The 26,733-nt window shown below is 33.7% G+C and overlaps 1 protein-coding gene and 1 pseudogene across 8 annotated transcripts in view; both read left to right on the top strand.

Moving 5' to 3' along the window:
• The window catches only part of LOC132794861 (zinc finger protein 2), a 55,714-nt gene extending 30,125 nt beyond the window's left edge, over positions 1-25,589 (top strand). For 3 of the 8 annotated variants that reach the window (XM_060805123.1, XM_060805124.1, XM_060805122.1), the window contains exons 5-11: positions 5,539-5,720; positions 7,419-9,029; positions 12,732-14,156; positions 14,570-15,204; positions 15,273-15,419; positions 15,964-19,005; positions 21,154-22,036. In XM_060805123.1, coding sequence (XP_060661106.1) covers positions 5,539-5,720; positions 7,419-9,029; positions 12,732-14,156; positions 14,570-15,204; positions 15,273-15,419; positions 15,964-19,005; positions 21,154-21,999 — 7,888 coding nt within the window. In that variant the 3' untranslated portion in view covers positions 22,000-22,036. Of the gene's footprint in view, positions 1-5,538; positions 5,721-7,418; positions 9,030-12,731; positions 14,157-14,569; positions 15,205-15,272; positions 15,420-15,963; positions 19,006-19,643; positions 19,854-21,132; positions 22,037-23,495; positions 23,556-23,613 lie in introns of those variants that run through there. The other 5 variants (XM_060805126.1, XM_060805125.1, XR_009633343.1 and 2 more) reach the window with 5 other exon arrangements.
• On the top strand, positions 3,248-3,865 carry LOC132794891 (peptidyl-prolyl cis-trans isomerase-like; annotated as a pseudogene).
• Positions 25,590-26,733: the final 1,144 nt, after the last annotated feature.

The following is a 26,733-nucleotide window of genomic DNA, read 5'->3' as shown; positions in this document are numbered from 1 at the left end:
AATAACACCAAATTGATATATGTACAATGTTTTTTTAATTACTTGTGGTGTATTTTTCTTTTCGAATAAATGAAGCGTTTTTGCACAAAGCTTTAATAAAATAATTACAACAGAAGGAGGCATCTCCGACCCCATTGATCAGCGTCAACAGCCGACTCGATATAGCCATGTCCTTTTGTCTATCTGTCCTGTCCGTATGAACACCTAGATCTTAGAGACTATAAGAGATATATTTATAGAGTTATAATTTGTTATGTTTCACGCAGATCAATTTTGTTTCAAAATTTTGACCACGCTCACTATCGTCCCCGCAAAAATAGAAAAACAAGCGTAATTTGAAAGCTAGTCTCAAATTCTGGTACAAAACATAATAACTAAAGTCCTTATGATTCTTGAAAATTTAATTGCGATCAGATAAGTTGAAGATTGAAATTATTTACTTTATACATAAATACACCAAATAAATACTTTGGTATATTTTTAGTAATTTAGCTTTTATTTCCAATGAGTATGTCATTATCTCTCATTATAATTGGATTTAGATTATATCGCGGAGATACAAGTATACTTTTGCCACTTTTTAATCACGCGATAAGATCGAAATGTAATTACTTTCCGATTTTAGCGATTACCATATTGCGGCCGCAAAATGCAACGCGAACAAAACTGAAAATAGTCTTAATCTGCGTAATTAATTTTGAAACCAACATAAAAAGTTTAGAGTGTATACATTTTATAAATCCATTGTATGGACGAACAGTTAACGTGGGGTAACTTTCATCAGTTAAATTGATCCTCCGTTTAGCAGAAGCATAAGTACTTTAATGTCACATATAATATAAGGGAATTTTAAATAAATTGACTACTACGAGTACACTTGTATTATTTTGATAAATTTGCATCTGATTTATTCTTTTTTGAGAACAAAATAATTTTTGAATTTTCCAATTTGAATAACGACTAATAGCAACATTTTAAATATAGTGAGTTTTAATACCGGCTTTCACACTTTTTATTTTCTACAGACTTTTGATTGGAAAATTTTATGCGTAACTGACGACAACAGTCCTGTAGGGTATATTTATATATTCACCATTTAACATAAGCGTAATTTTAGCAACTTAACCGAGAATACCGAGAGTGCCGCTGGCGGTTCATTTGCACTGGTCATTAGCAAGGGGTTGTACTTATAAAGTCTGTCTTATCCCTTTTTCTGGTCGTAGAAGAATGGGGTTGATCCGTGAGCAAACTTTTAAAACGTGCTGACATTGCAAAAGGGTTTTTATTTATTCTCGATTTGCAAAATATGTGTAATTATTGTTGCTGGTTGAACTTTGGCTGGCAACTTTCAATGGGAATTGTGAACCCCTCAAAAATGTAGCCAATGCTGCACAATAACTCATTAGTCTAATTTTACAAATACATATACATACATATGTATGCATGTGTACTTATAACTCGAGTTGGATATGTAGAAGAGCGAAAAGAGTTGTAAGCAGCTTATGCAGACTCTTAACAGACTCTAATAAACGCCACTGCGAATGCTCATTTATACGCAAATTAACCTTGGGATTTCGTGGACATGCATCATTTTAGATAGGAATCGATTGACATGTGACAGCATGACTTATGACTATGCAATACAAAATTTACATATGTATACATCTACAGTTACTAAAATAATTTTAACCAAAATCGTAAATGTAAATCATGCTCCAGCGTTAATATCGATATCTTCGGACCATCATCTCCTCCTCTTAAACCCAACAAGTGTTTTGAGCGATGTTATGTGTCATCGATATACGTACATATGTTATGTATGTACATGAAAAAGGTTTTGCTTAGACGCTGTTCCCAGAATAGCAAAATGTTGAGGGTGCGAAAAAATAAATATAATATATTACGCTAGCCCCATACATTTTACAGAGAACGTTTTTGGCAACATTTATGATCCAATGTTTAGAAAGAAATCGGTAAAAAACAAAAATTTATGACCACATCACAAAACATTTATTATTTATGCTATTAAATAAATGCAATTATTGAAAAAAAAAACAGATGAAATCGCATTCATTGCGTATTTCTATGGCGACAATAGCAAATATTGTTGCACTTGGTGTGACCTAATCTGATTAAAAAGTTGAGGTCCTTATATCCTATTTAGTCCAAGAGCATCCGCTTAAATGATGCACTTTTATGATGCAAATGCTTATACCAAAGTTCGGAAAGATGTTTAGGGGTAAAGTAAACAAATTTAGGCAGAAAGAAGAAGAATATCAAGTGTATAGGAACAAATCAACAGAAAATAAGGAAGGTTATAAATTATATGACATTTAAATTTAATTTACCAACTCGTTCTGTACCGATCATATTCCTGAACTAAGTTGTCCGTTTGATCTACCTGGTGAATTTTTTTTTAGTAATTACTTATGTCTGCTTTTATTTTTTTTTTACTTTTTATTGTATTAGTATTATATTTAAAATATAAAAAAAATGTTCACACAAATATACACATTAAAGTTAAATTACTACCATGAATATGTTAGCTCGAAATGAAGACTTCATACTACATAAAATGCACAATTTTGATAGATACATACAACAAATCTAACCTTAAAACGGCTTTAGTGGAAGAATGGGACAAAATTAGCCCCTATATCACAAAAAAATTGGAGGAATCTATTCCAAACTGTCTGGAAGGAGCTATTAACAAAGAAGGAGGTCATACGAAATTCTAAATACACAGTTTAACATATTTATATTTAGTTATTTTCAGCTGGTTAAAATAAGCTGTGGTACTTTTTTTTGGCATTTTTTTGTTTTTCAATAATTTTATATAGTAAACAAAAAATTAGAGGATAAGTGAAAAAGTATCTTGTATCTTAAAACATTAAACTAAAATCTTGCGTTTAAATAAAGTTAATACCTCTTTTAGTTTAGCCAGTACACTAACTCAAAGTTGTCGGTTGGTGGTGGTTGAAATAAGCTGTGACCTACTGTACACACATACATAGTATGTGCATATGAACATTGTTCTCTTATGGAAGGGACGGCAGTTTCGATTCATTGTGCTACTCTTAGAATAGCAATGGCTTTTTCTCCTGGCATACTATAATATTTTGGGTCGAGCTGCTCAGCAACCTTTAATATAACTTGCTATGCTCCTGCACATGTCAAAGGTTGACGAAAAATGGAAGAATCCAAGATATTATATATTTTTCTTTTATTAAAGTACCTACTTTCAGTTGCAATTTTGAATTCAGTTTGTTCGCGAATATTCTAACGGATCGAAAATGAGTACTTTGCCAGGAGTATTCTTCGATACGACCGCCGATGGCGAGCTCGTCGGCAGAATAATTATGGAGCTGCGCTCCGATGTCGTGCCCACCATCGTGAACACCGCCGAGAATTTCCGTGCTCTGTGCACAGGCGAGAAGGGTTTCGGCTATAAGGGCTCCAGTTTCCATCGCGTCATTCCAAACTTCATGTGCCAGGGCGGCGATTTCACCAACCACAACGGCACTGGAAGCAAGTCCATGTACGGCTACAAGTTTCCCGATTAGAACTTCCGTCTGAAGCACACCGGTTCCGGCATCCTGTCGATGGGCAACGCTGGTGCCAACACCAACGGCTCGCAGTTCTTTATCTGCACCGTGAAGACCGCTTAGCTGAACAACAATCTCGTCGTATTCGGCGAGGGTCTAGATCTTGTCAAGAAGATCGAGTCATACGGCTCGCAGTCGGGCAAGACCACAAAGAAGATTGTGGTTGCCGATTGTGGCTCACTTTAAGCTGATCTGGCCTGTGTCACTCTGGCGTATTTCTGTTAAGACGAAACACGTTCGCATTTTCTCAAAAAAAAAAGAAGAGAAAACCACATTTTTTTTTTTACCAATAACTGTAATGATATGAAAAATAATACATATTTCCAATAGACATTTTTACATTAAACGTAAATGCTGCGATTAAGTGAATTTAAATTTTTTTTAGTTTGGCCAGTATACTGATTCAAAATTTGTCGGTTGGTGGTGGTTGAAATAAGCTTTGATCCATACATATGTACATATGTAAGAAGTACCTTTTCTTTGTTGTGAGATACCCCGTCTTTCATATGTATTTACATACATACATATTGTACTCGTATGTATGCAAACAATACAATAATTGTGATGCACCAATTTGAGTAATTATAGAGACAGGGCGATGGTACTTATCAATACATTTAAACAAGCATTTAAAGGCACATGCACGCATATGAATGTACATATGTGTATGTACGAGTACATAAGTATGAATGTATGTGGACACTTGCTTAATCATCTGCATGTAAATTACCGCAGTTTAATAGTGTGGCGCGTTGGGAATTGACTTGTGGGTTACGGAGGATGGCGGTTGGAGTGTCGGTCGTGGACGGTGAATTTACGTACACAAGGGCGAAGCGGCTTAACTAAAATAAATTAAACCAATTGCTCTGATTTCACTTGATAAGTGATATATAAAAACGTATACATTTTCTTGTCTCTTCAGCATCAATTGTCGCAATTTATGGAGATACATAAAATTTCATCAACACTTGTATGTGGGGTGACATTGTTGTCATTGTGAGATCTTCTATTAGTTGCGTTTTTGTGCAGACAATAATGTCGTGGCTTGAATTCATATTAGATAATTAAAATGGATATGCTACCTTTTTTTTAATGCATACATAAGTGTGTATGAGAAAATACTAGCAAAGGTTCACCACGTCGAAAAATATAAATTATGTTATTAAGTTTGTAACTCCGATGAGCGATCTCATTTATTCTAGATTTAATTATTTCCCCCAGTTTTTACGTTTTTGTGCTTAAAGATTTCATTTTGTTTGATTGATCTACATCCATTGTATATTGTATTGTTATAGGATATACAATAGCATCCGTTTCAAGCCAATTAAGAATACATTATAGGGTCGAATTTAAATTTTCTTATATAGCTGGAAAACAAAATGGATAAATGTCTCTCTAAAATGGATCTAATTCAATAATCTCTTGAAAGCTGCAGCGATGCATCGAGCATCGATATTTTATTTAGTGATGTTTTGTGATGTTTGTCAAAACATCATCAACATCACCATTTTATTGTCAACTGATCACAAGAAGTGCTAAAAATTATCAATATATAGCTTCTTCGCACGTCAAAAAGTTCGCTCATCTCGGAGCAGCGCTTTAATCGCTGTTTTTTTTACCATTTGACGGCCGTTTTTTTAAATAGTTTTTTAATAAAGCAATTTATTTTACCTTGGACCAGTGCTTGGCAACACTAAATCGAGCTCGGCATTTGCATTTCGTAAGTGCATCCAAAGTCGTTTTGAATTTGAAATGTTCAATGCCGTTCGTAGCGAGATGTTTTTGATATCCTATGTATTCTTCGATTAATAGTTTAATTAAACTTTGAAGGGTTGCAAAGTTCTTAAAGGGGATAAATGTGTTTATCTGAAATATTAATATTTTTGAAACTCTGAACCATACATTAATTTTCAATTTGTTTTTGTTATTGCAGTTGTGAAATGCTTTTGAATTCTGCCCGCTTAAATAGTGGAGTCCAGATGTCAACACGTAACTCATGCAAGACCCTTAAATGTCCGCAATGTAATTGGCATTATAAATATCAGGAGACATTAGAGATTCATATGCGCGAAAAACATCCGGATGGGGAAAGTGCCTGTGGTTATTGCTTAGCAGGTAAGTCTTTTTATTGTTACACTTGCTTTACTACCCAGCCTAAGAAACTAATAAAGCTTTAACCTCATTTAATAAAATATTTGTTATAAAGTAAAAATAATGTATATTCTCGCTACCCATTGTGTAGAAGGGCCTTATAATATAAATGAATGTATTGGAACAAGCAAATAGTATATACAAGCAAGAACATGTACTATATAAGTTCTTGATCAGCGTCAACAGCTGAGACGGCAAAATAGAATAACCAACGTAATTTTTAAACTAGAGATTTGAATTTTGGCATTGACAATAATAACTATAATGTCTATGATTTCTAAAAATTTAGTCACGATCCAAGAAAATTGCATCCCCTAATTACTACGGGTCTTAGTAGCGTTGGCTGACAATCTGACAATATATTTTACGATCTATGGTGTATTTTGAATGTAGTACTATATCAATATACCAAATATATCCTTTCGCGTATGTTCAGTTTTATGGTTTTGTTTGTTTTGTTTTTATTCGAAATGGGTAGCCAGTATCTCACAGTCGAGCACACTCGACTACAGCTTTCTTACTTCTTTAATTATCAAAATAAAAGTAAAGTTGTTTATCAAATTTTATGAAATACATTTATTTTTCAATATTCATTATACGTGTTTTTTCGTAAATGTGCATTTTATAAATTAGTATTTGGACTAAAAATCAATAAGTAAGAATGTCAAACGAAATTCGCCATTAAATGTATATTTTTATACTTGTTAACGGTAAACGTATGTATAGTATGTAGCAGATAGAAATATCTTATATTTTATATTCTTCAATATATTTTAAATATTATATGTTTTAACGCATTATTTTTAGTATGTAAAAGTTTTTGAAATATTTTACAAATCAAGATATAAGAAAAAATTGTAAATCACTTAACATTTATATTTTAAAAAATTTAGCAAATTTATTTAAATATATATACGTATAATCTTAAATTTATTTGAATATTTAAGTGTTGTACTTAATGAGAATAATGTATTCTATGTAGACGAATCATTTTAGCTTTCAATTTTTATTTTGTAGTTTTTATCTACTTTTATAAGTTTATTCCTGTCATCTGAATTTAGTTACATTTTGCCTTATATATTATATCTTGCTAGAAAATTTAAGTTTGTTGTTTGTTATTCATAAAATAAACCAAATGAATATACCAAAATACTAAAATAACAACTAATGAGTCATAAATACTGTAGTTATTATGCTATTTACCAAAAATCGCCGCTCTAGCATAAACATTAATAGTTATTCGATTTATTTCGATTTGGGCGTGGTCATAATGGGCGTGGCAGAAATTTGAAACAGACTTAATCTGCATGCAAATATTATAAGTTCTGTCGAAAAAAATATAGCCGTATCTCTTATAGTCACTGAGATCTAGGTTTTCTTACGAACAGACGGACAGATAGAAACGTCTCGGCTGTTGACGCTGATTAAGATTATATATACTTTATCGGGGCGGAGATGCTTCCTTCTGCCATTATAGCAATAGCACCCTTCTACCCTAGCGGGTAGCGGGTATAATTATTATTTAATATTAAGAAGTTGACAGTTTGATATGTTTAAAGATTTTGAAATAAGCAAAGTGCCTTTCATAATATATTTGCTAATTCTCTTCACTTAATTTTGTTTTATTCTGGGTGACTGCAAATGGATGTGATGTATTCGTAGGTCAACAGCACCCACGACTGGCAAGAGGTGAGTCCTACTCATGTGGTTATAAGCCATATCGCTGCGAAATCTGCAATTATTCCACGACAACCAAGGGCAACTTGTCTATTCACATGCAGTCCGATAAGCACCTGAATAACATGCAGGAGTTAAACAGCTCACAGAATATGGTTGCCAAATTACTGCTGCCCAGTTCCAGTTCTTCCCAGTCACAAGGAGTCGGTCTGTCGGCGACATCTCAGCAACAGCAGGCATCGTTGGGATCTGGCGCTGGCTCTGGATCGTCGTCCAGTGGCAGCATCAGTAATAATGCCACCAACAGCAATGTAAATAATACTTCAGGTTCGCCTGCGTTGCCGTCGTCATCTTCGGCAGGAGTTTCAGCCAAACCAAAACCTTCATTTCGTTGCGATATATGCAGCTATGAGACATCTGTGGCGCGTAATCTACGCATTCATATGACCAGTGAGAAGCATACCCACAATATGGCTGTGCTCCAAAATAATATCAAGCACATTCAGGCCTTCAACTTGCTGCAGCAACAGCAACAGCAACAGCAATTGGGTCCTGTAGCTGGAGCTGGTGGAAGTGCCAATAGCTTTCTGCCTGTTTCAGAGGTGGCATTGGCCGATTTGGCTTATAACCAGGCTCTGATGATTCAACTAATTCAACAGAATGCAGCCGTTCAACAACAGCAGCAACAGCAGCAAAATGCCACAAATTGCACCAAAATATCACCCACATCGCCATCGACAGTTAGCAGTACTCCTGATCAATTCACATACTCGCCAAAAGCATTAAGGATGGGCTTGAGTATGGGCATGGGTATAGCGACACATTCAAGCGAATCTTCATCGGGCGATACGGACACAACACAATCAGGCCTCTCGTCCAGCAGCTTGCCAGATTTGTGGCCAACCGCGATGTATAGTTGTCAAGTATGTGAGTGCTTTAGCACCAACAATATGGATGAACTTAACCAGCATTTATTATTGGATCGCTCACGGCAATCGTCGAATAATTCCCCCGAAATAATGGTCATTCATAACAACAATTATATATGCCGATTATGCAACTACAAGACGAATCTAAAGGCAAACTTTCAGTTGCACAGCAAGACAGACAAACACTTGCAAAAGTTGAGCTTCATCAATCACATTCGCGAGGGCGGTGCAAGGAATGAGTATAAGCTGCAGCAGTATCATCAACCTCAACTAGCTACAAACGTGGTACAATTAAAGTGCAATTGCTGCGACTTTCACACCAACTCCATTCAGAAGTTATCGTTGCACTCACAGCAGATGCGACACGACACCTTGCGCATGATATTCCAACATTTACTTTATTTAATTCAGCAAAGTCAAATGCGAAAGCTAGTGCAGGATGTGCCAATGGATCAACATGAGGACCACCATCCTCAAAAGCTGTTGGGCTGCCAGTTGTGCAATTTTCGGGCCAAGAATTTGTATGACATGATTGTGCATGTGAAAGGACTGCGGCATATGCAGGTCGAGCAATTCATTTGCTTACAGCGGCGAAGTGAAAATCTCGAGATGCTTGCTCTTAACGAAGTATTTAAAATTTACGATGAATCATCAAGTAACAATGAGGGTATGATCAAAACTTAATACTAACTGAAGTAATTAATTATTTTATATTAAACTAAAATCGCCTGTGCTTATAACAGTTGCTGTCCTAAGAGAGTTTTCTCTGAGATAGATCATAGTTGTTTCAAGTTTTTACCACGCCCACTTCGGACTCTTAAAGCTGGGGTACAATTTTGGTATGGACATTAATATCATAACTATAGTATTTTTGATTCCTGAGAATTTGTTTGTGATGGGACAAAAATTGTAAAAGTTGTTTATTATAATACTTTTGTATAATAATAAATTCAGTATGAACTGCTTTGATTGGCAATCTGATACATATATTTGAACCTTTATGGTATATTTTGAATGCTATACTTTATCGGTATCTCACTGTCGAGGACACTCTGCTGTATCTTTCCTAGTTTTTAATATTCTTGCTGCCAGAATGTTAAATGTTATCGCAAAGCCTATTTATACCCGCACACATAGCGTAGAAGGGTATTATTATGTTGTGCCTTTTAGCAAATGTATGTAACAGGCAGGAGCCATCTCCTACACTGTAAAGTATATATATTCTCGAGGCGATATAACCATCTCCGAATGACAGAAATCTAAAGCAAACTTTATGCACATGCAAAAATAAAAATGAAAAGTGCTCAGCACCAAGATCTCAGAGACTCTTAAGAGATATAAGTAAAATTTCTTTTCGACAGCACTAGTCAATTTTTGAGATACCTGCAACTGATTTTTAATAAAAACAAAAGATAAAAAAAAATAAACAAACTACAAAAATATACTGAAGAGTAATTCTGGTATATTAATATACTTTAAATATATACTATAGTGATAGTGCCAGATTATCAACCAAAGCAAAACAAAAATCCCTCCACAAGCCAATTACATATAGTACGGGTAATAAAAAAGTGGTTAGTTCAGGATTTTCGAGAATTACGAGTATGTGCGAATTATGAGTAGCATCCAAAATTCACAACAAATTTGATCTAATTGATGAATGTAGAATGACATTGTTCGAAGTTCTTATAGTCTCGAAGATTCATCTCAAGCTGACCAGGAATATGCGTAGGGTCAGAGATGCCTCCTGCTCCACAAGACCATTATACTATACCCTTTTTGCCTCTCTAAAATTTATGCTTATTAGGAGCTGCTCGAAAAAAAGCGAAGTTAAAATAACACAAAGAGATCAATTACGTATACGAAATCAAAATTTGATGAGCTTAAATTTCTGACTGATTTGAAATGAAGCAGTCAGGAAAATTCAAATATGTATTGGTAACTCTTGGCTAAATTTAAGTTTAATTTTCTATTGCCCATAAATAAAATTAATATATTGAAATGCGATGCGGAATAAAATTCCATGCTGCCAAGATATTTATGTATGTATGTTGTACGTATGTATGTATGTATATGTTTGTATGTATATTCGGTCATTGTATAACACTGTTCGTAAGGTTCGTTTCAGTTTCAGTTCGTAACTTATCATTAAAAAACTGATTTTAGTTCAATTCTTTTTTGCCTGCGCTTTTTGATTATTATCGCCCTCATTCTCGTCGTATATGTATGTATGTATGTATGTAGGTATAGTGTATACTCATACTCGTACACTCTGACTCGGAGTCGTTATTCGATGTTGCCCATGTGCGACTTGCGTATATGAGCTGTGAGATTTATACGCTGTGGCTGACCCTTGAGAAAATTATTATAAATTACTAAAGAATGCAAAAACGATTATATGTATCCATCGAATTTGCAATTAGTGACGTGCACACTTTGCTCCAAGCCGACTTCAATCCCCACTATGCATTGCTCTTCCAATCACAGTCCCAGACCCCAGTCAACACACACAGTCTCCACTAGCAGTCGCAGTCTACCTTTAAGAAAAGCAAGACTACTTGGCAAGTATACATATGTTCACAATCTGAGCTTCCTATATTTGATGCGGCGGCATTGTGCAAGGCTTGGCATCGAATGCATTTATGCATATCAAACTGCAACAGAAGTAGATTGGGACCTGGAGCTGAAGTTATATGTATATACAATTTCAAAACGCCCACTACAGACTCTCTTGTCGTTCTTTTTAAGATTCACAGTTTAATATATGTATCTTTTCGCTTTTCATCAATATCAACTCAACTTTAATCACACAAATTACATACACACTTATTCTGTGTCATTACCAAACGAAAATAAAAGTATTGCTAATCCTCGACTCGATCTCCACTCCAATATTGATTAAGTATATACTTTCCCTTGCGTATCAAGAATTTTACATTTTTAGGGTTTTCATATCATATTGCTTACATAAACACACCAAGCAATAAGACCCTTAGTATTTCGCTTCTTGGTGATGTCAATGGGTAACAAATTTTACTTTCTTGATTTCCATTTTCATTTTCATTAGTTTAAAATATAAAAATTTTTATGAGCACCTGGTATCTTAAAGTAACAATGAGCAACAAATGACGCAAAACACATATCATATAAGTGAGCCCTTGAGCGTCGGAGCTTGCCCTGGCAGTCTTCCCTTTTTTTGGACTCTCCTATATTAACTCTCACTCATGTTCTCTTATCCGCTGCCATAACATTATTTATACTTGTGTTATTCTTGTTGCTATATCTTTTTTTTTTTGTATGTACTCTAACCTGTTCAATTTTGAAAAAGATGAAAAGAGTTTTTTGACATTGACAGAATCAAACTGTACATAAGGCTTAGAATGGGGGAAGGATTATTATACAAATATTTAAAATAGCAGAGTCGATAATATTTTTTTTGTCTGCCTGTTATGCTCCACTTTATAAAATTTAAGAAAATTAAAGGTATGTTAATATTCAATTCTATTACGGGTTTTTTAGAGTTACAAATTAGCCCTTCCTTAGTGTCTGATTTGTGGCGTGATGGTATAACGATAGTGAATTGTGTTGGTGGATTGTACATCTCATTGTGCTTCCTTGTGACCACTTTGCTCACAACAGCTGCGCATGATTGTTGCATTAACAACAACAACAACAACAACATAAAAGCAAGAGCAAGAGCAACAGAAATACTCACAATAATACCTACATACAATCGTACCAGTTTGGTTAGTTTGATTCTTTCTCCCCCATTCTCTCGCTTTTGGACAAGTTTATTTCTCCCGATGAACGTCTCGATCTTTATTTTATGTCGGACGTTTTTTAATTCGATGCAATCAAGCCTGTATGGAAATTGCTTTGAAATTGGTAATAAACAGGTCAACTGTTCTATACCTTTTGCGTTGAAATTAACTAGAAGTAAGAAACCAATGGCCTATGGCATTAGGAGCTATTATCGAAATTGAAGATAATATAGTACATATAATAAAAAATTATTTTTAGTTGTGCAAAACTTTTGCAAGTTACAATTGAACTTTTGCAGAAGAATGTGTAATAATAAAAAAACAATAATTAATAGAAAAAGAATAATTAATAGTAAACTTAGTAATTTTAGACAGCCATGAATAACAGGGTCGTCTAACCTCCTATATCGTCGTCGCTATTAGAGACTTCATAACAAGTTTTTGACAGTCATGCGCTCACCATTATAATTTTCATACCTATTTGAAATTAGAAAATTTAAGAAGACGATACTATAACAAATTCTAAATTCAGTTAAAAATCGCACCAAGCTGACTATGTGTGGATACTAACAAATTTTTCGTTCATTTTATTTTTCTACTATTTTCAGATGGGAATTTGGGTGTTGGACTAAACTTGTCAGCAACAGTGGAATTGGTCGAAGGATTAGAAGCAGATTCTGCATCAGTCAGTTTAACATTGGCAGATAATAATATATTTTCCCCAGCTTCCATATCGAGTGGTTCTACAATCGGTTGCAAAAATACAAATCTGAATCAAAATTCAAATACAAATGAAGCGACAACAGTTTTTAAATGTAATCTCTGTGAAAATTTTTTACCATCGAAAAAGGAAATGATTTTGCATTTGGAGGCAATGCATCCAACAGCAGAAAGCGACGATTTCATTAGCATACCAACCAACACTACGGCGTTGCAGGCATTTCAAACAGCTGTGGCGGCTGCTGCACTTGCGGCAGTACAACGTTGCAGTATCACGCCCACAACAGCCGCAAATGAGGGAGAAGATGTTGACATATCTCATGCAAGTGCAACTGCAGTTGGTCTTGATTGTGGTCCTGGTCTTGGCCATTTTAATATTAAACGGGAGCAGCTAGATAGCAATGAAAATAGAGCCGATGAACAGGACAACACAGATAAGAACTCCAACGATTTAGAATCTCAACGGGGTATGGATGAATTGCGACCAATGATAGCGGCATCATATTCTGAGGTGTCTTGCCCATTATGCTTGGAGCATGGCTACAGTGAAAGATCCTTATTAGAGGCACATCTGATGAGTGTGCACAATGTGATGCGTGATGGTTTAGACAGATTACTGCAGCTTGTCGACCACAAGACCTGGCAACGATCGGCATCATCGTCGTCATCTAAAAAAATTGAAGACGAGGACTTGCCCAAAGGAAATGCCGACAATCATGCAACTGCAACCACATCCATAATAACGTCATCCAACATAACGACGACATATTCCTCTTCTACTGGAGGTGACATCGGAATCGTACAGGGCATTTGTTGCCAACAATGTGACTCCTCGTTTAAGCACGAGGAACAGCTACTACAACATGCCCAGCAGACGCAGCATTATCCAATGCAAAACAATGAGTACATTTGCTTAGCCGTTTGCCACGTGCAACGTCCGTGTTTTATGAGATTCCAAACACTCCCGTCAATGTTGGCTCACTTCAAGGATGTACATATGAGTCTCGTGTTCTCTGAGCGACATGTTTATAAATATCGTTGCAAACAATGCTCGCTGGCATTTAAAACGCAGGAGAAACTGACAACACACATGTTGTACCACACCATGCGAGACGCCACCAAATGTTCCCAGTGTCAGCGCAACTTCCGCACTACTCAAGCTTTGCAAAAGCACATGGAGTTGGCGCATGGCACCGCCGATGATGTTCCACGAGATCTGGTCTCACCTGTATGCAATGCAAATAATGATATAGACAAGATGCCAAACGATACAAACATATTTGACCTAACTACCAGAGCACCTAGCGAACAAGGTAAGTCCATAAATAGTTTATACATATGAATGTATAACACCCACATCTCACAGTCTACAGAGCAGATAACTAGAGACACTCATTTATATACTTGTATATTATTGCATACAGAACTCGTGTCGACTGCACAGATACGGTTTGACTTGTAAATATGAATGTTTACCGCGTATTCGTTTATCATCAGTGATTATTTTTAATTATTTTTGTGTGAAAAAATAAAGAATATAAAAATAATAATAATTTATTAATGGTTTTTATATATTTGCTTAATAACAAAGACTCATGTTATTTTATTCGTAGTCGTCGCACTCGACATATTGCTGATATACATATTATTTAGGATACTAGATAATTTAATAGTTTTAAAATCAGCATGAGTTTTTATTATTTCTATGTATACATTCCTATTTTAGCTGTGAAAATGAGTGAGATAGTAAAAAATACTTCGGATCGTTCGCGATCACCGATCACCGAGCGAGATTCGCCAGCGAATGGATCGATTCGAGCTTCAACACCTCCTTTACCAACTGAACAGCAACAACAATTAGCTGCATTAAGAGCCTCATTGGTTAAGAAGCAAGAGCAAGACGTTGAATTTGTTGACGCAGTAGATGCACAGCTGGCATGTCAATTACAAGGGAAAGGTCAGCACATACAACAACAGCTGCAGGACAATTTGCGAACGATGAATTCGCAAGGTCTGCAAAGTCTTCAGAATTTCCAGCAAGCGCAACAACAAATAAGCAATGCAGCCGCCGTATCGGGCATGCCTATTAATCCAGTGGACATGCTCAACCTAATGCAATTCCATCATCTCATGTCGCTAAATTTTATGAATCTGGCACCGCCATTGATATTTGGAGCCAACTCTGCCTCTACCGGTTGTAGTACCCCGTCAACAGTAACGGCAGCGTCGACAGTTGCACAGAATAATAAAATTTCAAACATCTCTTCGACGGGACCAGGAGAGATCTCAACATCTGCGACAGTGGAAGTCCCTTCTAATATAAACACTATTCTTGGACAGTCAACTGGTGGTAACAATCAGGTTAATCATTTGCAATTTAATTAAATTAAAGTTTGTTTTTCAATTCACATATTTTATATTTTCAATAGCAACAATTATCGAACAATCAAAAGCGAGCTCGCACCCGAATCACAGACGACCAACTCAAAATTCTACGTGCCCATTTCGACATTAATAACTCACCTAGCGAAGAAAGTATTATGGAAATGTCGCAAAAAGCTAATTTGCCAATGAAAGTACGTATTCAACACTGCATTACTACATATGTATGTATGTTTTCGCTCAGCGTCAACAGCCATTACGATCTAACTATGCCCGTTTGTGTTTCTTTCCGTCAGTCCGAAGAAAGCCTAGATTTCAGGGACTTGTTTTGTTTTTTTCCCAATTCCAATTAAAATTTCAAATCTTATTTTATAGTTAGAGACACAATAATAACAGATAAATAACCTAAATGTTATTCAAGAAATAATTTTATATTGCAAGTGCCGTGGGATCATTGCTTGAGTAGAGGATACTTGAGTAGAGGATGCTTGAGTAGAGGATATCTCACAATGAATTTTTACTTTACTTTTATGATAAAAATCAAATTTTAACCATTAGGCCATTGCCTGATAAATGATTCAATTTGTAAGGACAAAGAACATTTTGTTTAACATAGCTATATATATAGATACAAAAAAACAATACTCTGTTATAAGAAAGCCATTTGTTATATGTTTATTGGATAATAAGCTCAGTTAACAGTTAAAGATGAATTAATAATTTATATTTGAATTTTAGGTGGTGAAGCATTGGTTTCGCAATACATTGTTTAAGGAACGGCAACGCAATAAGGATTCACCCTATAACTTCAATAATCCGCCATCAACTACACTTAATCTAGAGGAATACGAACGCACCGGTAATGCAAAGGTGACATCTCTAACCGATACTGCAGCTATAACTCCAATATCAACAACAACAACATCATCAGTATCAGTTGGGTCAGGTGCAGAAATTACGACTATCTCAGCAAACGCTGCAGCTTCGGAGACTACAATCACAAATGCATCTTCCTCGCGTTCAACGGTAAATGTACTCAACAATTTATCAGACTGTTTCCAAACGCACCAAGTCGAAATGGGATTCACGAAATCCGAACAGTCAGATGATTTTGGGAATATGTCATTGCCACTTGACGTCCAAATTAAGACTGAGTTTCAAGATGACAATTTAACTACCGCGTTAGAGAATCAACATCAACATCAACAGCTTCAACAGCAACAGCATCCATTTCAATTTTTAAAGCAGCAAAAAGGAGACACAACAGCAGACTCACTTGAAAACGTGCATGATCAGTCACCTAGTACATCGTCTCAGCAACTTCACCAGCAACAGCAGCAGCAACAGCAAGTTAATTGCTTCGAGACCAAGTCGGAGAGTGGCAGTTCTGATGTACTTTCCCGCCCACAAACTCCCAATCTTTATAACAGCATGAATGATTTGCTTAGCCAACAGTTGGACCACATAGGCAGTAACATGGGACCACCAAAATTACAAACAGCTGGTAAATCATTTGAGAAACTAACAGGATCAATTGCACCGGGAGCTGCAACGTGTTCCCAACTGGACAATAATTCATCAAATTCGTCGAATTCATCCTCTTCGACTTCGGGTGGCAAGCGAGCAAATCGAACGCGTTTCACCGATTATCAAATCAAAGTACTGCAGGAATTTTTCGAAAACAATTCGTATCCAAAGGACAGTGATTTGGAATATTTGAGCAAATTACTGTTGCTCTCCCCACGTGTAATTGTCGTTTGGTTCCAAAATGCTCGTCAAAAGCAGCGCAAAATCTATGAAAATCAGCCGAACAATTCGGTATATGAGTCCGAAGAGACGAAAAAACAAAACATTAATTACGCATGCAAAAAATGTAACTTAGTTTTTCAGCGATATTATGAGTTGATAAGGCATCAGAAGAACCATTGCTTCAAGGAGGAGAATAATAAAAAGTCAGCCAAAGCACAAATTGCTGCGGCACAAATCGCACAAAATTTGAGTTCAGAGGACTCCAATTCATCCATGGATATACACCACAATCCAGTTCCAGTTGGAGTGGGAGCTGTAGGCTTGTCGCAAAATGTTGCAGCTGCCGCTGCTGTTGCAGTTGCTGCTGCCGCAGCTGCTGCGCATTCGCAGTTTAGTTCGTCGCCATCGCCGCAGCATTTGTTCAGCAAATCATCATCGCTAACTGATTTCAGTCCATCGACGACACCAACGCCACCACAACGAGAGCGCAGCAATAGTTTAGATCAACAACAACCACAACAGTCACAGAGATTGCTCAAGCTTGAGTGCGATAAATGTGAACTCCAATTTAATCACTTGGATTCTCTGCGCGAGCATCAATTAATGCACTTAATGAATCCAGGACTTTTTAATTCATCCGATCAGGCATCTTATGGTCCCTTCGGTAGCATTTTGCAAAGTCTACAACACGCTGCACAACAACAGCAGCTGCATCAGCAACAGCATTTACAACAGCATGAGCAGATTGAACAACAGATCTCAGCACCCGCAGCAAAAAAGCGAAAAATCTCGGATAATGCAGAGGATGCAACATCTTTAAGTGAATTTGAAACGTCAAGCATCAGCAATTTTAACAAGAGTTACGAATTTCTTTTTCAATACTTTATGTTATATGAAACCAATACTGAGACTAAACAGCAATTCTTAAACCAACGACAGCAGCAACGGACTGGCGGTGCACAAGATGAGCTTGACTTCTTAAGCAATTTTTATCAGCAAAGTGAGCTAAAGAAAATTAATAGCTATGATTTTTTACTACAATACTATCGGCAACACAATGAAGAGACACAGCAAAAGGAGCAGCAATCATCATTTAGCTCGAGTAAAAAGCCAACAATAGAATTTCTGCTGCAATACTATCAACTTAATGAGTCGAAAAAGTTTTTTCAGTTAGTTGCCTCGACCAACAGAACAGCTGATGGTCAAACTGATGATGAAACGGTACCGTCGTCACAGCAGCCGAATGTGGCGACGGATGAAACTCACAAGTATATCGGCAAGCGAGAAGAACAGGAAAAAGCGAAAACAGAAATAGATTTAATTTATTCTAAAGCGAAGTCGCACACAAATGGAGGAGCTTCAATGGGAAACCATAAAAGGAATTGTCAAAATGGATTTGGACTTCCCAGTACTGAAACTAATAATGATTCTATTGAACCACTCAATAATAATAATCATATCAATGTTAACTTAGGTGCGGCTTTAGGCATGCACTTCGATCTAACAAGACATTCTTCGATAACTGATAATGCAACTGAAAATGATATTGTTAAAGATAATGAGCGACCTGATGATGATGGGTCAAATATGGGAATTAATAGCGATACAAAATTTAATCACATTGGACTTTTACGCAGCAGCGAAAAAGTTAGACATTCAAGCGATGTAGAAAAGTCACAATATTTTCAAAACCTAGAAGAATTTCTTGATGCTACAATGATAGAAAACAACTCTCAAATGTTAACATTCAACGACGATGATACGAATCCAACTAAAATTGAAAATATTAACACATCTGCCTCAGTCATTATCAATGGCAATACAAATACGAGTGCAAATGACTCTCTGCCCTCTGATTCGTCATCAGTGCAGTTAAATGCCCCATCAAAACAAAATAAACGTCTGAGAACAACAATTCTGCCAGAACAATTGAATTTCCTTTATGAGTGCTATCAAACTGAATCGAATCCCAGTCGCAAAATGTTGGAGGAGATTTCCAAAAAAGTTAATCTTAAAAAACGCGTAGTTCAGGCAAGTTTTACAACAATATATAATATAAATTACAATGAAGAAAATAATTTACAACTTTAAGCTACAGTTGTCTCGACTACTAATACCCATATTCGTCGCAATTAAAACATTCATTGAAATATACCAAACAAATACTAAAATACGAGTATACCAAAAGCAATTTTATTTCAAAATGTACGAACTTTCAACCAAAGAAATAAAACCCCAGGAGCTTTTTATCTTATATAATTATTTCTGTGATAACTTCTAAGTTTTTTATCAGATCGCACAGTAAAAATACGCTTGCTATTCGCTTTCTTTATACATGTATATATATATACTTTATTGGATCAGAGGTGTCCTCTGTTGCTTGTTACGCACATATCGATTTCTGAGAAGTGATTTTCTACGGCGAGCGGTTGTGCGACAATTAAAGAGGACTCAGCAGACCCAGCTGCTATCCTGAATAAAAAAAATAGAATATTACCATTTTGAGAACTATCAAGTAAAACTGACTGACTCATGCTTGTGCAAACCATAGCTATTTTTTTAATGTATATCTTCTCTGTAAACCATTCGTCGTTTTTTTTTAATGTTGTTTTATTTTTCATAACTTATTTATTTAATTATTTTTTATTTTTTTTTTTTGTTCTATTTAGTAAAAATATTGTAATTGGCCTATATCAACTGGAATCAGGATACAGGAATTTGCTGTGCAGTGAGCTTAAAGAAGAGTCCCAATAATATTTACCCAATAATATAATATACGTATTTGACAATGTCAGTGCTACCAGTCTATCATGAAAGAAGTAGAGTAATAACTGGTGTATTGTCATGTATTGATTCAATTTAATCAATGCATAATAGAGGTAAATTTCAGTAAGAGGTATTTAATTTTTTAAAAATATTCGATACACTTAGCTAGAAATCAGACCCTTGCCCTTTAAAATGAAGTAAAATTTTAAAGTCTCTAGTATTTAAGATCTCAGATATTTGGACGACAATCTTTAAAGATAACCTAACCAACCCTAACTAATCTATCTTCATGTATCCAAAGAGATAGCTAAAATTGTTTACATGAAAGAAGTCGACTATGGCTTAATTTTCTAATTCTGTCACAGCCTTATATATAAAATGATCCGAAAACTAAATAAATCATCAAGTTTAATTGTTTGCAGCTTCTTACGAATATTTAAGAGTTATCTTTTCAGACATTCTCTGATAATAACTTTCTGACCATCGCGATGTAAATATATATATAAATATGTGTATTTAAAAGCAAAGTTGACCGTTTTCTTTTCCCAAATTTGTTATATCTATTTTTCACACTCCGTAAACTACCTTAACCAAAATTTTCAGTAAGTGAGTTAATGAGGACAAATGTAAAACTTTTACATTTACATATTTCAATATAATTGACAAAAGTCATAAGTCATAAAAATAAAACCTACATTCAATATACAATCAATGTGGAATGATAGTCAGATTTGATATTTTTCTGAATTATTTTTCTTTAGGTTTTCTAGATCCAAATTGTTTTATAAACCCATTGTTATGCGATATATTCTAAATACTCTATAAATAACTCAAAGAAGAATTTACCAGAGCGACAATACTTTTAAACTACAGTTAAGAAAAAAGTTAATTATTTTTGGGTTGTCATAAAAATAAGTAATTGCTTTAAAACTTTCTAAAACAAGTAAGAAAATTACGAGGCGAGCGTGCTCGATTGTGAGATACCCGTTACCTATTTTGAATAAAAGCAAAAAACGTACGGTAATATGCTAAAATATACCGAAAATGTAATGAAATACTAAAGGTTATTTATTCACGAAATCAAAATATACCATATTGTCAGTCAAAGTAGCTCTAGTAGGCGAAATTTGCCATACAAATGTTTTTATTATATAAATTCTATAATTTTTACCCGACCGCAACCAAATACTGGGGAATCATATATACTAGCTCTCTAACTTCAAAATTACTCTTGGTTTTCGACTTTTGTCGATTTAAGGGGCGGAAGTGAAAGTTATGCATTTTAAATTAGCTTGGCGCGTTAAAAATAAGCTCTGAGCTCAGGGAATCTTGATTAATCAGAATGTAAAGAATTAGTAGGTGTAAAATTGAACAGCACGAATTTTCATACAGATTATCAACTTTGAATTTCAGGTGTGGTTTCAAAACTCACGGGCAAAGGATAAGAAATCTCGGAATCAGCGTCAATACTCGCACATTTCCGATGACAACAACAGCATTGATGGATCCAACAGCAAAGAAACCGGAAACAGCAACAACAACTCTAAATATAAATGTAGTCGTGAACTGGCCGCCGTACAAGAAAGCAAAGTGATCACATCCTCCAGCGCTGCATCAGTTGATGGAGAGCAACCTCAAAAGTTGTTGCAAGACTGTCAATTGTGCCAAATGCCGCAGGTTAATATGCAAACGCATGCCATTAGCGTCCAGCACATTTGCAAGATGAAGGCATTTATCGAGCAAACCAGCGAACTATATAACCAAAGTAATGCCAGCGGTAGCGAAGACAACGATTCTGACCGGGAGAAACGCTTCTATAGTCTCTCGAAAGCATTTTTACTGCAACATGTTGTCAATAATATGACGAGCAGCACTTTGACATCCACAGCTCTAAATGAAAATCACTGTGAGACTGTGTCTGAGATGGACGACAACTTATCTGGCGCAATGGCAAACGACTCTAGCAATAACGACAAGATCAAGGAGAAAGGAAATGTCCAGGAAAACGGAAATGGAAAGGTAACAGCAGTTGGCACCGCTTTCACCCCAATCGATATAACTGTAAACGATCATATTAACAACGATGAAGACGAAGAAATGAGCGAGATTAGCAGAAAGAAATCTTCGGCAAATCGTGATCTTATGCAACAGTTGTTTAACCGCAATCACATTACCGGTAAGAGTTGCGGAAGAAACTTTTCAAAAGTGCAACTTCATAACATAGATACATATATATTTTATTTATTACGATTAACCTAAAAGTGCATTTATTATTATTTGGCGTGGAATTTTTGTATCAATCAATATATATATATATATATATATATATATATATATATATATACATGCCACATGTATACGTATGTATGATACATATATATATATATGTATATACATACATAGTAGATTCTTTCTTTATTAAGTTTTGTGAATTTTACTTTTTAAATTTGTTTATATATTATATACAATATTTGTATCACAAGACTCAATGCAAATAGTAGCAATAAAACCCATATATATATATAACGAAATTTTAATTCGGATTCGAAATATGTTAACTTGTGTGTTTATACACAAAGAGCATACATACATAGAATATGTACTTCAACTACTACTACATTTAGCTACATATATTTATAATTCAGATGTAAGTCGACAAAATTCTTGTCGAAGACTTAACAAAAAAAATGTTGTTTTAAACACCAACTAATATCTTTCCTGCAAACAAATAATTAAGAACATGATAATTAAGTAGTAAACATTCCAATATGCCTCGCAATTTATTAGTAGTTATAATAAATTTTCCTATATATATTGTTATTATATATGTTAGCCCTTTAAGACATTCAATGTGTCCTAATTGCAACACTATAAGAAAGAACAATATAAACCAACAATGCCAAACTTATTGGTCAAGCAATTCCTTATAACATACAAACATAAAACATTCATACAGTTTGAATTCAATTTGCACTTATTCATATTAATTAGATCCCTTAGATTTCATCTTATACAAAATGAATACTTAAAAAAATATTCAAAACTAATTTTCTTTGAAGAGGTCTAAATGCGTGAGTGTAAATTAAATCTCTCTTTTAAGAGCTGTATATGCGTGTTTGACTGGGTGCCTGTGTGTGTATATAATATTTAATAAAAAGTGTAAATGTTGACTAGGATTTGTTTTCAGTACCTTTTAAATGATATATATATGCAGATATATACATACGTATATGAATAAAAATTTAAAATGTTGATTGCTAGTCTTGGTAGTACATATGCAGCTCGAAAAAGAATATTTTATTATTTGAGTGTTATTTAATCACACATTTAATTTTACTTTTAAAGAATGTACAAAAATAAACAAGCAATGTATTCGACTAAACGCAATGTTTTTATTTTTCACTTTTGCTTAGCACTATGATGGGATCCATACTTATTTTCTGTTCAATGTTATGAATTTTTGAGTTTTTATTCCGAATTATTCCGAATTTTTATAAATATATTTATTTTTGAACGAAAGTGATACGAATTTATGAATTTTTTGTCATTAATTTAAGTGCCTCTTTGAAATTCTGTTGTATCACTATAGCCGCCTAAAACTTTATAATTCAAGACATAGATATTTTGCTTTACATTCTTAATTTGTATACGCAATAATCAATCTCTATAATCTTTGTATTGAAAATGGATGTACAAACTTCCATATATTATATTTGAATCTTACCCAAAGTTATAGTAAAATTTTGTTTTAATAGTTATAGGTGGCAAATAAATCGGAATAATTTCGCTGGAAAGCTGCGTCTTTGGATCTACTGGTGAGTATTTATTTTATTATCAATTTATCTCTTTTCATTTCGCAAGTCTTTACTCTAGCTACAGATTCTTCTTGTGGGATTAAATAAAAATAAAAAATGGATAAATTTCATCGAAGATGTACAACATGCAAGATCGTAAATACATATATATGAATATGAAAGTTTTAAAAATATTTGCTTACAGACATACAAGTCATGAGCATACAAGTAAAAATTTATATTGTACTATGAAAAATTGAAAGTTCCTATTTTAAAGAAATTTAAATCATGACATTTCATGAAATTAAATATATACATATTTATGTAAAAGAAAAACATCAATATTAAGAAATGGAATTGTAGCATTAATTATAAATTAAACGGAATTGTTCCTAATGATTTAAAAAAAATATATATATATATATATTTATATATCTAATAGCTTTAACAGAAACATTATACATATATTAAAAAGCAACATGGTCAAAGATGATAAAAGACGATCAATTGGTATATAGTAATTTCGTAAAGTGAAAGCCAATTCTTCTACATACCAGGACAGACAACATTTAAATGACACGTCTAAATTACTTAGAGATACATAAATAATATACAATAGACATACTTGTAAAATAATGGAAATTATTTTATTCAGATTCAAAAGTATTATACACACTAGAGTCCGTCAGAAAATAATGGAGAGTAAGTAGCGAGAAAAGAGATGTAAACTGAGTTCCTAGCATATTATTGCTTTATGCCTTTGTTTTTCTATTTAAATATTAAATAGTAATTTAAATTATAGTTATAACTGCATAGTAATAACTACATATATGAAATAAAAATACTTTTATATCCGAGCTATGAACAAACTAAAAATTTCGGATACCTGTCTAACATACATATGTTTTAAATTTGTATTGAAATCAAATATAAATTCACGCATACAAAACATAAAAACAAATATGAAAATTAAGTTTGATTTAATTATATTCATTACATTTAAATTTCTTCTTAACCATGTAGCATTGACATTTTGACTTGCTTATAGATAATATATAAACAAATGTGCCAATACTTTACTTTATACGTTTATACTCACTTATCAACTTAACTACATCACTAGCATTTGGACATTTCTACAAACGTCGACGTGTATGTAGATTAATATTTTTTTTAATCGTATGACATCAATCTGACAATTTTTTGGTGGAAAAAATGCAGAGATTTCGGTCGAAGTAAATACTAGCAGAACAGTTGCCCTTTAAGATAAATTAACTACGCGTATTATTATTTTTTAAATTGTTTAATTTAATAATCTACGGATAGAAGAAAGGAGAACACTTGAATAAGCTTGAAATTTGAGATATCCGCTACACATTTTTATAAAAGATAAAAAAAAAGTGAATTTTATCTACAACTACCCCACATTTAACGTCATCCGTTTAATGGATTGTTGTATTTCAGATCACTTGAACTTATAACAAAAAAAAAAAATACAAATACTGCAGATTGAGCTCATTGTATAAATGATGTTAATTTGATCCTATTATTTTTTAGTTTATTTTTTTGGTTCTATCAAAATATTTGAGACTTTTATCTGTTTAATTGAAGAATATTTTCTCAAAAATTACCTAATTTTAAACATTTTGACAATTAGATTTATTTTTTGATTGAATAAACACCTCCATATAAATATTAATGAATTTAAGTCTGATTATATTCAAGCTAGTCTCCTCATCTTGAAGATAAACTCATTATTTTTATAGTAACATATGATCAGATTACAATGCTAAATTTAAAATGATGAATTTAATTCCTGAATATGTTAAGAAGACAATATATAAAAAAGGAGCATCTTAATATTTTACTATTGACAACAACAAATTTTTTGAAAAATTTGAAATGTATCTATGGTTTTTATGATTTAAGTGTTAGCAGTGTTTGAGTTTATTATCGTGCATTATTATGAATTGTTTGCTTAGTGCGTTTATCTATTATTTTAAATTGTATTTTACAACTTAATATTGTAACAATAACAACCTATGCATAATCTTCTAATGTATGAAAATAATTACAAAGAATTATATAAATAGTGGTTAAGAAAAAACTTTAATTAAAGTTCCTATAGTATTTAATATAACAAATATGAAAATATGTAATGTAAAATACAATTCTTATCCATAAAAGCATTGAAATAATATATACAATTATAATTAAATTTATGCATTGATTATCTGATAATTACACATAAATGATATGAATGATGAAAAATGAAGTTGAAACCTCGCCGCTAAATCATATGATTATGAAACTATTTGGATTTCCATACTCAAAAGTCAGAGAGTATTGTCGAATTGTTTGCATATATACATACATACATATGTAAGGGAGCACCTAAGTAAATGACATAACGATTGATCCACAGAACTTTTACTTACTATTTACAATACATAATATAAATATATATCTGGGTATTAGATTGCGACTGGGTTATACTGTTCTCATCCTTATATATATATATATATATATATATATATATATATATATTTATATGTATATATATATATATGTACATATCAATATGTATGTATAGACGCACGACACGCGACTCTCCCGTTTTGTATTGATAAAACGAAGAATAAAAGAGCAACATTTGTTATCAATATACTGATATACATACATACTATTGAAAAGAGTTTCATATACATGTATATATATTTGTGTGTGGACACTTCAAATGGTGAATGAATGTATTAAGTACACAATGTATTGTATGTATTTCTTAAGTTAATGATAATAATGTTTATCGAGTTGCTACACAGAATTGAATAGAATTTTAAAAATAAGCATAAATATTTTACAGTTCCTATATTATAATGATTGCAAAAGATGTGCATATATTATAAAATTATAAATAAAGACATTCAAAAAATATATTTCCGAATCCACACTAATTTTTTTTCCTGCATTGAAAAATTATTTTTGTGTTTATTTTTTATAAATTTTTTTTTTTGTTCTTGTTTTAATATGGCGACTGTTTGAGCCATTTGATACGGCGGTCGGCCATATTTTCAGCTGACGGGACCCATCTTTAAATGCTCACGTCTGATCCTTCTAAGATGTTGCCAATTCGAAGTGCAATAAATTAGTGAAATCCGAACATGTATCCAGCATAGAACGTCGCTTGAGTCTGTCCAGA

This window comes from Drosophila nasuta, chromosome 4 (genome assembly GCF_023558535.2).
Source record: "Drosophila nasuta strain 15112-1781.00 chromosome 4, ASM2355853v1, whole genome shotgun sequence".
NCBI classification, from domain to species: domain Eukaryota; kingdom Metazoa; phylum Arthropoda; class Insecta; order Diptera; family Drosophilidae; genus Drosophila; species Drosophila nasuta.
Note: the sequence above shows the minus strand (reverse complement) of the source record. Positions and strands in the feature narration are given on the sequence as shown.